Source organism: Balaenoptera acutorostrata, chromosome 7 (assembly GCF_949987535.1).
Source record: "Balaenoptera acutorostrata chromosome 7, mBalAcu1.1, whole genome shotgun sequence".
NCBI classification, from domain to species: Eukaryota; Metazoa; Chordata; class Mammalia; order Artiodactyla; family Balaenopteridae; genus Balaenoptera; species Balaenoptera acutorostrata.
Genome location: NC_080070.1, coordinates 110824334 through 110840856, shown reverse-complemented (window position 1 = coordinate 110840856; position 16523 = coordinate 110824334). Strand labels below are relative to the sequence as shown.

General features: G+C 46.4%; 1 protein-coding gene across 8 annotated transcripts in view; it reads left to right on the top strand.

Moving 5' to 3' along the window:
- MRPS24 (mitochondrial ribosomal protein S24) overlaps positions 1 to 16523 on the top strand; it is a 152167-nt gene that overhangs the window by 106289 nt on the left and 29355 nt on the right. Inside the window, exon 6 of one of the 8 annotated variants that reach the window (XM_057549996.1) lies at positions 13551 to 14285. The exons of 4 other annotated variants lie outside the window; for them this stretch is intronic. Coding sequence is in view for 2 of the 4 variants with exons in the window: in XM_057549984.1 (XP_057405967.1) it covers positions 13548 to 13614 (67 nt within the window). In the remaining 2 variants the exon portion in view is untranslated. Of the gene's footprint in view, positions 1 to 13547; positions 14286 to 16523 lie in introns of those variants that run through there. 3 more of the 8 variants (XM_057549995.1, XM_057549985.1, XM_057549984.1) reach the window with 3 other exon arrangements.

The following is a 16523-nucleotide window of genomic DNA, read 5'->3' as shown; positions in this document are numbered from 1 at the left end:
AATATAGGTAAATACAAAAGACTTTTCTTTTTCTCTTGAGTTTTCTAAATCATATGTGAGATTTAAAGGATAAACTGCAACAGTGGCTGATCTGGTTCTCAAAAAAAGTACATATGTGGCCCACATTATATTTCTCTTGAAGAGTGGTGTTCTACATAATAAAATGTATAATATAGAAATTGTTAAAACAACAACCAAAAATTAATGAGGCAAAAGATAGAGTCCCAAGATCAAGATACATTCTCCCAGTTGTCTTTGTTCTATTACTCAGAAGTGGGTAGCAGACACTTAGGTGAGGTAGGATATGCTCACCTCCTGGTGTACATCTCTCTATTTTCTCCAAAAAGACATCATAGAAGAGGCTGTCAGCTGATTTATAGTCTCAGTTACATTATGTATAGCATGTCCTGTTTCAGTCTGTCACTCAGATAGGGAAATGAGAACTTTCAGATTCAGATAGACTCTAGATGGCAATACCAAATCATGTTCCCCTTTATTATTCCCATCCAAAAAAAAAAAAAAATCCTGACAAAGCATTATATCTCAGGAAACTAAAATTTCCAACCAATAATCTTTCAGAATAAAAGAGAATTCCCCCTTACTGATGCATGGATAGAGTCTGAAAAATAACTGCAAGGCTAGAAGGGAGAAGGTGGGAGAGGTCTCACCCCCGTTCACTGCATATCCCGCTTCTGACACCCGGGCTACATCCACACAGAAATCCTGCAGTGTGCCCTGTGCAGGATGCAGGTTCAGACATAGTTATGATCGGACTTCTTCCCAGGTTCCTCCTTCTCAGATCTCTTCCTCTCCCACTGTCTCCAAGAGTGGATTTCCAGTATATCTCATGGGGCCTTACAATAATTCTTCAATGCAAACAGCTTTTTAAAAATGTGTTTTCCACAATAAATTTTACCACTAAGGGCATGTGTAGAAGGAGAGGCAAGCAGGCATACAGAAAAACAGAGGGGGAAAGAGACACAGAGAGGATTTCACATAGGAGAACCATTGATGCTGACCATCTTTATCCCTGCACGTCTGTCCCATTTTAGGACGTTACAGCGAGTTATAGTCAACCTTTCCAGAAATGAGTGGCATTCACTGCAATAAGAACAGAAAAACAAGTTCATTACAAAAGCAATAGAAAGCTGGTTTCTGTGTTTAATGTCAAATAAGTTGACATTGCTTGCTTATTCTGAATATTGAGGAAATGTGAAATCTCCTTACACTTTTATAATAAGATTTCCTATTGTTAATCTATAACTAGTCCAGCAGAGCTTTAATTTCCTCCTAATAGGACATTTAAGAATTTACCAGGTTGTGGAGAGTTCAAAAGTGGTCAGGCTTTCGATCAAGAATTCCTAATTCAAATCCTGTTTTCTACTAGCTAACACACGCTAATGGGGGTCATTACATCTTTCCGAACCAGAACAGCACTGTGCAGGGTAATTGGCTTAGCCCTTCACCATCCGGCCAGAATGCCTTCATTTGGCTCAGGGCTGCAGACATGCCTGACTGGATGTTAAATTGTGCACGGAAGAACAAACCCCTGCTTGGAAGCTGTTGGGTTGGCTTTACGAGTGAGGAGCAGTGTTCTCTAGCAAAATAATAAAATAAATAAAATAAAATAAAATAAAATAAACCAAAAAACAGAACTGGTAGCAGCTCTGGTGCCAGCCAGTCTGGTTGGATAGTACCAGCCTCCTCTTGACTCCTCCCATCCCCACCTTCTTCAGGTCCCCACAGCTGGGTCCCTGACCTCCCCACTAACCTGCACTGAGGGGCACTAACTCTACAGGGCGTGACATTTTACTTTCTTCATCTCATTTGATCGTCCCAACCAGCCTATGAAGTGGTGGGACTGCCTGTTTACAGGTGAGAAACTGAGGCAGAGACACATTAAGTAACGTGCCAGAGGACACCAGGTTTTGTGTGGCACCAAAGCCCAGCCTCTTAACCAATGGGTGACACTGTCTATGCCTTGACACTTTTTTTAAACAACAGACATTTACCTCCCACAGTTCTGGAGTCTGGGAGTCCAAGACCACAGTACCAGCAGGGTTGGTCCTGGTGAGACCCCTCTTCCTGGTTTGCAGATGGCCACCTTCTCACTGTGTCTTCACATGGTGGAGAGAAAGATCACCTCTCTGTTCCTCTTCTTATAAGGGCATTTAACACTTTCTTTTTATTTGACTTTTGATTATACCGTCTCTCAATGCTGCCTGTTGGCATAATGCCCACATGTAATTCAGTAAAGGTAACTGTTCTATAAGGGGTCAAATCAATGCATGTGAAATACAGGCTTCCCTGCTCTGGATTAATCGACACTTGAAATAGAGATGGTTCAGAAGAGACAGACTTTCATGCCATCCTCCACGAACCCCCATCTTTAGTGTTCATAGCAGAACTTTTGATGAGAATGGGACAGCAATGGGCTTCTGGCTCTATTCCTGGGTACAGTGTGTTTTGCAGATTAAGGGCAGATTCATAAGCAGATTCATCATTTAAGAGGGGTTGCGTGGACATCCCTGGTGGAAATGGACACACTGTAGAATGGAGAACCTTCCCCTCTCTGCTGAGCAAGTCAAAGAAAGAATCCTTGACACATGGGGGCTCCTAATAATGATATAGTAAGCAAACAAAAATGGTTCTGTGTCAGCTCAACAAACTATCAGCTGAACTGTCAGGGCTTCTCCAGAGAAACAGAACCAATAGGATATAGATATAGAGAGAGAGATATAGATATATGGAGAGAGAGGGATTTGGGGGGCTTGGTTCACACAGTTGTGGAGTGTGGAGGAGGATGGCAAGTCCAAAATCTGCAGGGCACACCATCAGGCTAGAGACACAGGGAAGAGTCGATGGTGCAGTTCAAGTTGAAGGATGCCTTGAGGCAGAATTCCCTTTGCTCAAGGGATATCAGTCTTCTTCTCTTAAGTCCTTCAACTGATGGGATGAGGCCCACCGTTTAAGAGGATCATCTGCTTTACTCAGTGTCTACTGATTTAAAAATACTTTGACAGCAACATCTAGAATCATGTTTGATCAAATATCTGGGTACCACAGTCCATGAAATTAACCATCACACTCTCCAATCAGATACAAGTATGTCCCCACAGTGACATCAAGGTGTCAGGACCCAGGGGATTCAGGGTTTGGGGCTCCTTCAAGGGCAAATTTTTTCTTAAATTTCCTCATTTTTAAAAATTGGAGTATAGTTGCTTTACAGTGTTGTGTTAGTTTCTTCTGTACAGCATAGTGAATCAGCCACACATATACATATATCCCCTCTTCCTTGGATTTCCTTCCCATTTAGGTCACCACAGAGCATTGAGTAGAGTTCCCTGTGCTATAGAGTCTGTTCTCATTAGTTATCTATTTCATACATAGTAGTGTATATATGTTAATCCCAATCTCCCAATCCATCCCACCCCCATATATCTTCACCTATACCATTTTTCTAGATTCCACATACATGCATTAATATACGATATTTGTTTTTCTCTTTCTGACTTACTTCACTCTGTATGACAGTCTCTAGGTCCATCCACATTTCTGCAAATGGCACAATTTCATTCCTTTTTACGGCTGAGTAATATTCCATTGTACATATGTACCACATCTTCTTTATCCATTCCTCTGTTGATGGACATTTAGGTTGCTTCCATGTCCTGGCTATTGTAAATAGTGCTGCAAGGAACATTGGGGTGCATGTATCTTTTTGAATCATGGTTTTCTACAGGAATATGCCCAAGAGTGGGATTGCTGGCTCATATGGTAGTTCTATTTTTAGTTTTGTAAGGAACCTCCATACTGTTCTCAAACTCTTCCAAAAAATTGCAGAGGGAGGAACACTTCCAAACTCATTCTATGAGGCCACCATCACCCTGATACTAAAACCAGACAAAGATATCACAAAAAAAGAAAATTATAGATCAATATCACTGATGAACATAGACACAAAAATCCTCAACAAAATACTAGTAAACAGAATCCAGCAACACATTAAAAGGATCAGATTGAAGAAGAAAAACCATATGATCATCTCAATAGATGCAGAAAAAGCTTTTGACAAAATTCAACACCCGTCTATGATAAAAACTCTCCAGAAAGTGAGCATTGAGGGAAACTACCTCAACGTAATAAAGGCCATATATGACAAACCTACAGCAAACATCATTCTCAGTGGTGAAAAACCAAAAGCATTTCCTCTAGGAACAAGACAAGGATGTCCACTCTTGCCACTATTATTCAACATAGTTTTGGAAGCCCTAGCCATGGCAATCAGAGAAGAAAAAGAAATAAAAGGAATCCAAATTGGAAAAGAAGTAAAACTGTCCCTGTTTGCAGATGACATGATACTATACATAGAAAATCCTAAAGATGCCACCAGAAAACTTCTAGAGCTAATCAATGGATTTGGTAAAGTTGCAGGATACAAAATTAATGCACAGAAATCTCTTGCATTCCTATACACTAACAACAAAAGATCAGAAAGAGAAATTAAGGAAACAATCCCATTCACCATTGCAACAAAAAGAATAAAATACCTAGGAATAAACCTACCTAAGGAGACCAAAAGACCTGTACTCAGAAAACTATAAGATCCTGATGAAAGAAGTCAAAGACAACACAAACAGATGGAGAGATATACCATGTTCTTGGATTGCAAGAATCAATATTGTCACAATGACTATACTACCCAAAGCAATCTAAAGATTCAATGCAATCCCTATCAAATTACCAATGGTATTTTTCACAGAATTAGAACAAAAAATGTTGCAATTTGTATGGAAACACAAAAGACCCTGAACAGCAAAAGCAATCTTGAGAAAGAAAAATGGAGCTGAAGGGATCAAGCTTCCTGACTTCAGACTATACTACAAAGCTACAGTAACCAAGAATATATGGTACTGACACAAAAACAGAAATATACATCAATGGAACAGGATAAAAAGCCCAGAGATAAACCCACCCACCTATGGTCACCTTATCTTTGGTAAAGGAAGCAAGAGTATACAATGGAGAAAAGACAGCCTCTTTAATAAGTGGTGCTGGGAAAACTGGACAGCTAGCTACATGCAAAAGAATGAAACTAGAACACTCCCTAACACCATACACAAAAATAAATTTACAGTGGATTAAAGGCCAAAATGTAAGGCCAGACACTATAAAACTCTTAGAGAAAAACACAGGCAGACACTGTTTGACATAAATCGCAGCAAGATCTTCTTTGACCCACCTCCTAGAGTAATGAAAATGAAGACAAAAATAAACAAATGGGACCTAATAAAATTTAAAAGCTTTTGCACAGCAAAGGAAACCATAAACAAAACAAAAAGACAACGCTCAGAATGGGAGAAAATATTTGCAAACAAAGAAACTGACAAGGGATTAATCTCCAAAATATACAAACAGCTCATGCAGCTCAATATCAAACAAAAGAAACGACCCAATCAAAAAATGGGCAGAAAATCTAAACAGACATTTCTCCAAAGAAGACATACAGATGGACAACACATGAAAAGATGCTCAACATCACTAATTATTAGAGAAATGCAAATCAAAACTACAATGAGGAATCACCTCACACCGGTCAGAATGGTCATCATCAAAAAATCTACATACAATAAATGCTGGAGAGGGTGTGGAGAAAAGGGAACCCTTCTACACTGTTGGCGGGAATGTAAATTGATACAGGCACTCTGGAGAAATTTCCTGACTTTGGTTCATTCTTTCAGGCCGTCTGTGGGCAGGAGGGTGTGCCAGCAGCGCTGAGCGAGGGCTGCCTGGCGCCCGTGAGCATCGCTGAGGCAGTGAGCTTCCCACCTGCCTGCAGGATTGCCACCCTCCCTGCCCCTCCTTCTCCCCAGTGGGAATCTCAGTGCCGGAGCGTCTCGACAACGTCAGATTCCAGAGTCGTGTTCAGGGATTCCCCCAGAGCCCTTGTGGTTTGCCCTGACACCCTGGGTGGACACCCAGGATTCTCCCTTCGAACGTTTACTCGTTTATCCTCATACTTCTCTGCTTTGTAGCCAGGCACTGCCATTTAAGCTTCCTCTGCAAATTCGGAGGTAAACACTGGGCAGATCTGGACCTAGATCCCGTTGTTCTCCTAGGCTAACGTGCCCCTTTTGTCCGTCACTAGATCAAAGGGAGGGTAGAAAGTAAGGTTTGGGTTTTTAAAATTTTATCCATGCGTAGAAACTTGCTTGTGTCAAAGTTTCAGGTTACATGCATTCTGAGGAGCATTGTAAGAATCCTGATGACCTGGTCTAGATGTTTTGAATAGCATTCTTTCACAGGATTGGGGCGGGGCCACCCTGGGTTGGGGACTCACAGACTTTTTAAACAGATGGACTTTGCTGGGGTTTGACTCTCAGCCTCGCCAGCTGCTCTGGGGCGTGAGGTGCTGTGTACGGAGCGGGTGTGTGCAGTTCTTTATCAAGGGGGGCAGGCCATTTCCGACCATATCTGACCTGGCCCTCCACTTCATGCTGTTCAACCTGCTTCTGGTTCTTTCCTCTCCTCTCCCTTCTCTCCTGACCCACTAGGCAACGTCATGCCACACCTCAAAAGGCCAACGCCCAAGCCACAGCACCGGGAATGCAGCTTTTCCAACCCCGCTGCTCGGGGCTGAGTCCATGGCCACCTTGTCTTATAGGGACCAGAGTAAGTGTCCTCTCACTTCCTGACTGCAGAGCCCTTGAGGGCAAGACTGAGATGCCCTTGGAGACACCCGTAAACGGGGGAGGGGTGAACCCAGGGAAGCAAGAACAGATGACAGAAGGACATGGGATTCTTGTCCCTTAAGGGTCTGGCAGTTTTCTAACGGCTTTTGCACCCACTAGCCCATCTCCTGGATGATACAGCCAAGGCCACCTCTACTTGACCAGGATTCACCAACAGAAGCCAAGTCCATGGGGTCCACCTACATGTGGAATCATGGGGCGGTTTAGAGTCAGGAAGCTGTCCTGTATCTGGGGCACAAGGTGACCACAGAGATGACAGAAGTAAAGCCCAGAGCTTGGGAAGACGCACACCAGCCATGTGTCTGAGCAGGAATATTATCAGGTCCACAGCCTTTGCCAAGTGTGATGCCAGTCTCTCGCAGCTGAACTCCCGCCACACCCAGCAGCTTGAGATCAGCCATGTGCCACGCTGCGGGGACCCTTCCACTGAAGCTCACTCGCTTACCCTCTGTGTCCCCACCTCCACTGCCAGGAGCCCTCTTCTTTCACAGCCCACATCAGGACCTGCTGCCTGCAACCCCTGGGCAGCCATGTAGTCCTTCAGATTTCCGTCACAGGTTCATAATCACTGTGCAATGTCACCAATTATGTATTTCAGTCTACGCTCAAATTCTGTATCGCTTCTCTTTTCCCAGCACAGAATAAATGAAGATTAGAGAAAAGTTTTAAAATTAACTTTTGGGTTGGGAGGTCTTGGCCTTTCCATCAAAACACACCCAGCATCGCCGCAGTGTGATGGGGTGTTTCGGAGACAGGATTTCACAGGGAAGAACCAGTGGAAGGGAGGAGGGCAGAGTTCGTGAAAAGGGGAGGGAAAGGCACAGGAACTCAGTCAGTCGTTTAATCCAATCTGCCGGGCTAAATTTTATTATTGTCACTTTGCAACTGATGAGACTGAGGCTTGGAGAGGTCTCATAGATTTTGTAAGGACTTCAAGGTGGACAGGTGGCTGGACTTGGACCCAGGTCTACCTGGCTCCCGGGCAGCTCCTCTACCCAAGCACCAGGCTCCTGGGGCGGGGGAGGAGCCTAGGGCTCTTGTTTGTTTCCAAAACTATGTTGAATAATAGTGGCAAGAGTGGATATCCTTGTCTTGTTCCTAGAGGAAATGCTTTCAGATGTTCCAGGTGCACAAGAAATGTTGACTGTTTCCACCATCCTGACAGAAATGTCACAGAGCAAGAAGGCAGCTGAGCGGGGGCGGGCAGGGAGGGTGGGTGGTCTGATCTGATGTCAGGAGTCGGCGTAGCAAGAAGCCTTCTCCTTGGCCCATTCCCGTGAGTTCCTCTCAAACACAAGAACAGATTCTCTGCAGATGGAAACCCTCTTGGGCCAGGCTGCTGCAACCGGGCCCCTTCCCAGAAGAGACCAACCAGGGCCCGAGAAGGAGCAGCTCCCACCCCAGCCCTAGTGAGAACAGTGCAGAAAAAGCCCTGTTGGGAGGGGACAGGGCCAGGGAGGGAGCAGACATGCAGCGGGGCCGTCTCTTTTCTTCTCTTGGTTCCTCTCTCCTTGGAAGGCCCAGAAAGACTTGTATGTGTATAGACAGGTCCACAGGGCTGGGGTGGGGCTCAGCACTATCCTACACCATGGCTGATCATTCCTCCATCCAATCTCTCAGTCGACACGGAGAACCTCCCCTGTGCTGGCCCCCGGGAACAGAATGGCCCAGGGAGTTAGGATTCAGTGCTGTGTGTGTCAGAGACGTCTAACCCTCACAGTATCTCAGTAAGGTGAGTGCTAGTAACTCAAAGTTCAAATTAGTAAAGGAATTTTTGGAAGGGTTGAGTAACTTGCCCACAGACACACAGTGATGTAGACCAGTGGCTCTCAGCTGGGAGCGATTTTGCCCTGAACAGGACATTTGGCAAGCTCTGGAGTCATTTGGGGCTGTCATAACTGCACTTACTACTGGTGTCTCGTGGGGAGAGGCCATAGATGCTGCTAAACATCCCACGAGGCACAGGACAGCTCCCGAAGCAAATACTTATCCGGCCCCTGACTTCAGCAGAGCCAAGGTGGCAACGTCACTGGTGCTTGCCTACACCCCACTCTCCCCTCCAGGGCTCAGGAAACTCTGCACCCCCAGGCCCCTTGCAATTAGATGGGGCACACGGCTACTGAGCTGTGAGAGGAAGTGTGTGTGCCACTTCTGGGTCGAAGCATACACGTGGGTGTGGAAGATCTCCACGTACATCCCCACGCTGCTGTGAAGGCAAAGGTGACCTCCTCTGGGGGTGGCCGAGCCAGGACACAGAAGCAGCCTGCAGGGCTGGGTCCCTACACGGGGACAGCTGCCCTGTGAAGTCACAGGCCCACACAAGATTTTGCATACATGAAAAATAAACTTCTGCTGTGTAAACCTACTGAGATTTGGGGGATGTTTGTTACCACAGCAAAGCCCAGCTCAGCCTGGCTAATATACATGCTGGTGAAGCCTGGACCACGATTCCAGGCCAGGCTCCAAGCTTCAGGTTCCTCATCCACCAAAGGGAGGCTGTGAGGATTAAGTGGGGCAACGCCTGTGGAGAGCACAGCATGGTGCTAACACGGGGTCAGACAAATGCGTGTTAGCCGCTATTTCTCCAAAGCCCCAGCTCTGGGTGCCTTGTCTCCAGGTGGCCCCGACACTGTCCACAGGCCAGCGTCCTGGCCATTGTTACCATCTGCGCACAGCGAGGAAAGACGGTGAGCGCCCACGGTCCAGATGGGGCCAGGTTTGGGGGGAAGCCTTGGCAAGGAGGCAGCAGGGCACGTCCTACGCCAGTGCCAGCACTCAGTGAGAGTGATGAGGACCGCCGGCCCTCATCTTCATCTTCCCGTAAACGCTGCACCGAATGAAAGAAAAGGATTTCAGATTACTGGGGCCAGTATTTAATTATTGTGATTTATTAACACTAAGTACATACAGCAGTCCCCTGGACATGACAGCCCTCGTTCCCCAGCGCGTCTGGGAGTCTGGTTGGACTCCTGCCGCATCCTGCACAATTCTTTTCATTATCATTATCCTGATTATTTACAACAGCCCAGCCACTGGAGAGAAGGGCAATTGCTGTCAAGTTCACAGCAAGTTCAAGGATTGGCCAGGAGGCCTTGTGAGCAGTGATGAAAATCAGAGAAGTGCTGGTGGTTGGGAAAAGGGGACCCGGTGTCTTGAGGGTCTCCAGAAGCCTTGGCTCCATGGGCAGGAGGGTAAACATGAAGTCAGAGAATAAAGGGGTCTACCGATGGAAAGGTGGGCTAGAGCAAACCCTCCCCTCCCCCTCCCCCTCCCCCTCCCCCTCCCCTCCCCCTCCCCTCCTCCCCTCCTCCCCCTCAATCCTTGTGTTCTTAGAATAGTCGGGTTTTTTTTGGCTGTGTTGGGTCTTCATTGCTGTGCGCGGGCTTTCTCTAGTTGCGGTGAGCGGGGGCTACTCTTTGTTGCGGTGCGCGGGCTTCTCATTGTGGTGGCTTCTCTTTGTTGTGGAGCACAGGCTCTAGGCACATGGGCTGCAGTAGTTGTGGCACGCAGGCTTCAGTAGTTGTGGCACGTGGGCTCAGTAGTTGTGGCTCGCGGGCTCTAGAGCACAGGCTCAGTAGTTGTGGCGCACGGGCTTAGTTGCTCCGTGACATGTGGGATCTTCCCGGACCAGGGCTCGAACCCATGTCCCCTGCATTGGCAGGCGGATTCTTAGCCACTGTGCCACCAGGGGAGTCCCAGAGTAGTCGTGTTTTGAGTACCCAAATGGAACGAATCCCAAAATGTTGAGAACAGTGTGGTTGTTACAGCTGCTCTTCTGTGAGGATTTATCTGATATCTCTTATCTACCATGCTGTGAGGTATTCTCACAACTCTACAATTCCAGTATTATTTCCCATTTTACAGTTGAGAAAACTGAGCCTCAGAAGCTTTGCCCAGTATCACAGAGCTTATAGGAGGTACATAGAATCCATGTCTGTCTCACCATCTGTACTTTGTATAGTTACCTCTTATTTGAGTGGAATTTTGGTTTGTTTTGTTTCTTTAGCTTTTGAAACTTGTATTGCTCACCCCTGTCTTGATGTGCCTGGAGAGAAAAACGTTTAAGTATTTCAGCCCAAAATAGAGTGACTAAGGAGCAGGAAGAAGTCATGGTTTCTTCCAAGCCAGACAAGAAATTCTGCAAGAGTGTGAGCATCTCAGCTACTCTTGGCCCCCGGTTGTTTTCTTTGCGGGTGGGCTAATCAGGAAGCATTGTTTTAGGGGAACATAAACTTTGTAATTAGGGTTTGTAGGGCTACCTTAAGGCTCCTGAATTCTGAGGAACTATGTGAAGGCCAATTCAGAATGAATGGAATTATGCTCATCATCCCCATGAATATCTAACACAGTGGGAGAAATAATGGCTGACTCAGTAACACAAGAAAAATGAAAGACAAATATTGAAGAGAGAGTACAAAATATTTTAATACTTCCAGATAATATGATTGTCTATATGAAACATTTAAGAGAATCAAGTAAAGATTAATTACCCAAATAAGAGATTTCAGAGGGTGGTTGGTTACGATATAAATATTTGAAGATCAAAAACTTTTCCAATACTGCCCTTATCTGCAAGGAACAGCATTTTTTAAAAGTACTTTATTCACAATAGTTAGAAAAATATAAACTACCTCAGATTAAACTTAAGATTTACAGAAGGATATAAAGTGAATAATTTAATGAATAGAGAGTGATATCATAATCTGGGATTTTAAAAAGTCAATCCTGCAAAATAGGCCAGATAGTAAATGTTTTTCAGCTTTGCAAGCCATATGGTCTATGTCAGAAAGGCTCAGTTTTACCCTTATAGCACAGAAGCAGTACCAGAGATGACACACACGTGAATGAGTGTGGCTGTGTTCCAATAAAACTTTATTTACTCAAACAGTCAGAGGGCCAATTTGGCACATGGGACAAAGTCTGCCAACCAAATGATTGTCTCTTTTTTTCTAGCATAAAATAACTACAATGAGTATTCTGCTACTTCTAAACTATTTCCTCTTGAAATATTTCCTGAGGATAAATTCTTGGAATTTGGAATAGCAGGCCAAGGAGAATAAAATATACTTATGGTTTTGCTCACTTATTACCACACTGATCCCAAAATGCCTGCCAGAAATTGCAGTGCAACCAGTCTTAGTGAGGGTAAGCATTTCACACTAATATCACCAATATTAGAGAAATCTTTGTAACATTAAGTTAATCTGTTTAAAATAGAGTTTCTGCAATAATTATTGAGGGGAAACTTTCTTTTTTCTTTTTATATTTTTCAGAATTACTAGGTTATATACTTGGCACCCTTAGCCACTGAAACTGAAGTGGAAGCATTTTAAAGAGCAAATGTGCTTCGGCGTTCCCATTGATATATGCAGTATTATCTATTTTGGGACCCTTTAACCTCAAATATTTTCGTTCTTGTGCTATTTAAAGATGATCTTTTTATGTTTCCTTTAAAGGATTTCCTTTGAAGATGTTAATTTAGCCAAGATGGAGCGTGTATAGTTGAGCTGCTATGAAGTTTATGAACATAATTGAAATCAGGATTCCCTGAGCAATGTTTCCTGGCAATTTCCAGTGCACTTGGTAGATATTTTAGAGCACAGCCCTTTCTAGCCATTCTCAGCCCTCCTCTAGTCCTCTGATGTGAAAGCCCTGCTCCCAACAGAGACTAGAAGAAAGAGCTGAGATGCAGTGGTAAGGAGACCAAGCATGTAGGAATCACCTGTCATCAGTGGGCTGTTTATAGCAGTTATGTTTAATAAGAAGAATACTTGGTCTCAGACTTAATTTTAAATGTAATTACTTGCATTTTATATTGATGTTAATCCTTAGGGAATGAGGAATAGATTTCATTTTTCACCTGTGTCGAATGAATGGGCACCTGGAAAAGGACCATCACAGACAGACAGTTGCAAAGTGACTCAAAGTGAGGGTTGAGCTGCCCAAAACAGTTCACGTTTTGTGGAAACAAAAGCAAGCAGGAGTTCCAGCTTTAGAATGACCACAGCACATCTCCCCTGTGTAGTGCCCGCAGGAAGCTCAATTTCCCTCAACAGCTGATGGGCTACGGTTGTAAATGTCATTTCTTTTTTTTTTTTTTTTTTAAATTTTTATTTATTATTTATTTATTATTATTTTTTTATTTTTTGGCTGTGTTGGGTCTTCGTTTCTGTGTGAGGGCTTTCTCCAGTTACGGCGAGTGGGGGCCACTCTTCATCGCGGTGCGCGGGCCTCTCACTATCGCGGCCTCTCTTGTTGCGAAGCAGAGGCTCCAGACGCTCAGGCTCAGTAGTTGTGGCTCACGGGCCCAGTTGCTCCGTGGCATGTGGGATCTTCCCAGACCAGGGCTCGAACCCGTGTCCCCTGCATTGGCAGGCAGATTCTCAACCACTGCGCCACCAGGGAAGCCCGTAAATGTCATTTCTAAAATGCCTTTCAGGGGCTTCCCTGGTGGCGCAGTGGTTGAGAATCTGCCTGCTAATGCAGGGGACACGGGTTCGAGCCCTGGTCTGGGAAGATCCCACATGCCGCGGAGCAACTAGGCCCGTGAGCCACAACTACTGAGCCTGCGTGTCTGGAGCCTGTGCTCCGCAACAAGAGAGGCCGCGATAGTGAGAGGCCCGCGCACCGCGATGAAGAGTGGCCCCCGCTTGCCGCAACTAGAGAAAGCCCTCGCACAGAAACAAAGACCCAACACAGCCAAAAATAAATAAATAAATAAATAAAAATTAAAAAAAAAAAAAAAGAAAGCTCTCTTTAAAAAATAAGAAATAAAAAAAATAAAATGCCTTTCAGCAGAGACCCCTGGGAGGGCAGCAGCCAGAGGGGCACCCCCCATGGCCTCCAGCCCGGTTACTGCTAACACCTGAGAGGGCCCAGCTCTGCACCAGCCCGGTTACTGCTAACACCTGAGAGGGTCCAGCTCTGCACCAGCCCGGTTACTGCTAACACCTGAGAGGGTCCAGCTCTGCACCAGCCCAGTGATGGGCAGTCGGTTACTGAGAGCCCGATCACAGTGAGGACACTGGGGCGCGGGCACAAGTTCAGTCACTCTGCCCAAAGCACACTGGACAGGTCCGCCCTGGGCCCGGAGCATCACACCCCCAGCACCAGCCCGCGAGCCAGCAGCTGCGTGCGCTGGGGGTTCCCGGTCCCCAGCCCTGCGTCCAGGCCGCACGATATCCCCCCCGTCTCCTGATCTTTCTAGCACAGCCCTTCTTGCTTCTAGCCTTCTTGGAGCCCAAAAGCCACACGATCTGTTTTGTTTTTTCTTTTTTTCCTGAATTGTGCTTTATTTATCTATTTTATTTTTTGGATTTTTGAATTTTATTTATTTTTTTTATACAGCAGGTTCTTATGAGTTATCCATTTTATACCTATTAGTGTATCCATGTCAATCCCAACCTCCCAGTTCATCCCACCACGACCACCCCCGCCGCTTTCCCCCCTTGGTGAATTGTGCTTTAAAAAGAGCAAATAAATGGCCTCTCGTGAGGGGCTGCAGTATCCACCTCACAGCGTGGCCGGTGGGCACTGTCCTTGGATGTGTGCGACAGCACTTTTGGTATTCAAGGCATTTTGGCTCAGACCTCCGTTCTCAGTCCTGTCTCTCGGGGTAGGGTTTCCTGTGCTCAGCTCGCCTTCAGTGTTCCGTCCCATCGCTGTGAATGCTTTCGTGCTGGCCCACACAGTACAGTCAGAGACCTCCAGTGGCTGAAAAGATTCGAGGCTGGCCGCTGTGTGACCACACATAACCCATGGCAGCCCTCCCCACGTCCAGGGGCTCTGTCCAGGGCATCCTCTCCTCCCGTGGCGGAGGCCCACTGCTCTGGGGAGGCCGCCCAGACCTTCAGGCCCAGGTCGTGTCTGTGTGGCCGGGAGCTGAGAGGCACCAGCACCTCAGACGGCCAGGTCCAGGTATTTGGAAGCCCCCTGGCCTGAGAGTAGCCACCTGACCCTGCATCCAGGGAATGATTTGCCCCCAACCCACCCATGATTTGGATGGAGACCCAGTGTTTTGACCTTGACACTTTTCACTGGATGTCGGGGTCTGGAGGTGGGGAGGTCCATCCCCGGCCCTTGGGCTGCTCACAGAGGCCTGGCCCGGGCCCCTCTGATCTATAGTGAGATCACTCAGTGGGTGTCCACCCTGGCCACATGGGAAAACTTCCCAGGAGGTTTTAAAACGCTTATGAGCAAGCCACAGGCCCAGCCGCTTCTGCTGTCGTCGTCCTGGCACAGGGCATCGGCACTTTCAGGCCTCCCAAGTTCTGTGCTGGGCAGTAGGGGCTGAAAACCACCGAGATACCAGCAGATCTCCATCTGCACTAAGGCCTAGCCTGGGCTGCAAACTGGGTCGTAAGAATAGCGCTGTCCCACTGGCTTGTGGCTTCCAGCTCATGAGTGACACACATCCTCCCGAATTGTGTATCTCTTGATGAATGCTCCCCCGAGATGGTCCTTTGAGGCTACTTTTCACTTCCTCCTACTTTGTGTCTGGGCAGCCTGTCCCTGTCGGACTCTGCATCGCTTGAGACCAGGGGCTGTGCATCATTCAACCTGACAACGCTCCGTCCCTGGAGCCAGGTACCCAGGGTAGGTAGTGGCTGGATCAAGGAAGGAATGAGGGTGCCTGGGGGGAGGCAGAGGGCATCATTGGCAACGGGCGTGGATGTTCAATACTGCCCTCGGGGGGGTCACGGGGGGAGCACTCCTGGGCGTCTGACCCCAGGAAAGTGTGGGCAAAGGCCAGATCTGGCTCTCTTCTTCCTGTCTGAGCAGGACCAGACTCAGACCCCTGCCCCAGAAGGGCCGGGCCAAACCAGGAAGGGGCCGGCCCAGGTGCGGAGCAGCTAGGAAAGCAGCTCCGGTGTGGGGCTCCCACGCTAGCTACCACCACTGTCAGGGAAGGGGCAGAGGATGTGTGCTGTCGTTCCCTCCACAGGACTCGAGACAGTCACAACTGCAGACAGCTGTGTCTAGCTTTTAAAAAGTTGTTTCTACTTTCCTGGTTCGTTTTGGGGGGTAAATATTAAAAGAAACTAAAGATAATGTCCAAATATCATAGGGCCAAATAGTGCCGATGACGCAAAAACAAATAAATGGAATTCCATGTAGAAAAAAACACACAATCACCTATGAAATGTGTCTTTGGTTGAAGGTGCATTCTCTCTGCTTTCCTTAGCCTCATTTCATTATATTAAATTTTTTTTTTTTTTTTTTTACTTCTGTACATTTTCCACTATAATAGTTGTGGATTTTCCATCTGCCAACATCTGTATCACTTCCCTGCTCTGCAGTTTCTTACAGCCCTGTGCCAGAGAAAGAATATTTAAACCCAATGCTGAGCTTCTTTCTGTCAGCCAGCGGATTTTACAGGAAAATCTTGAGCTCGGATGCCCTCATATTTTAAACTGCCCTGACAGCCAGATTGTGGCTAAGACTCAAGGAAGCACTGGTTCTGGGGGGGCCCCTTATTCCTTGCGGAGGGGTCTCTTTCCCCGACCAGCTCTGTTCACCTTTTTTCTCTTGCAAAGCTATATTTTCCAAGCCCTTTTCTTCCCCCACCTCCCCCCTCTCACTGTTCTCCCCATCCCTACCTTCCCTCGTCTTCTCCTTTTCTACTTTTGTTTTTATTTCTTCTCTCTCCACTTCCATTTGGTACCATTTTTATCCCTATAAATAAAACTTTGTACCCTAGTTTTATTCTTTGTCGTTTACATCTGCTCCATTTTTCCCCATAAATTTCAATGAAAAGAAACTTCCCCGAGG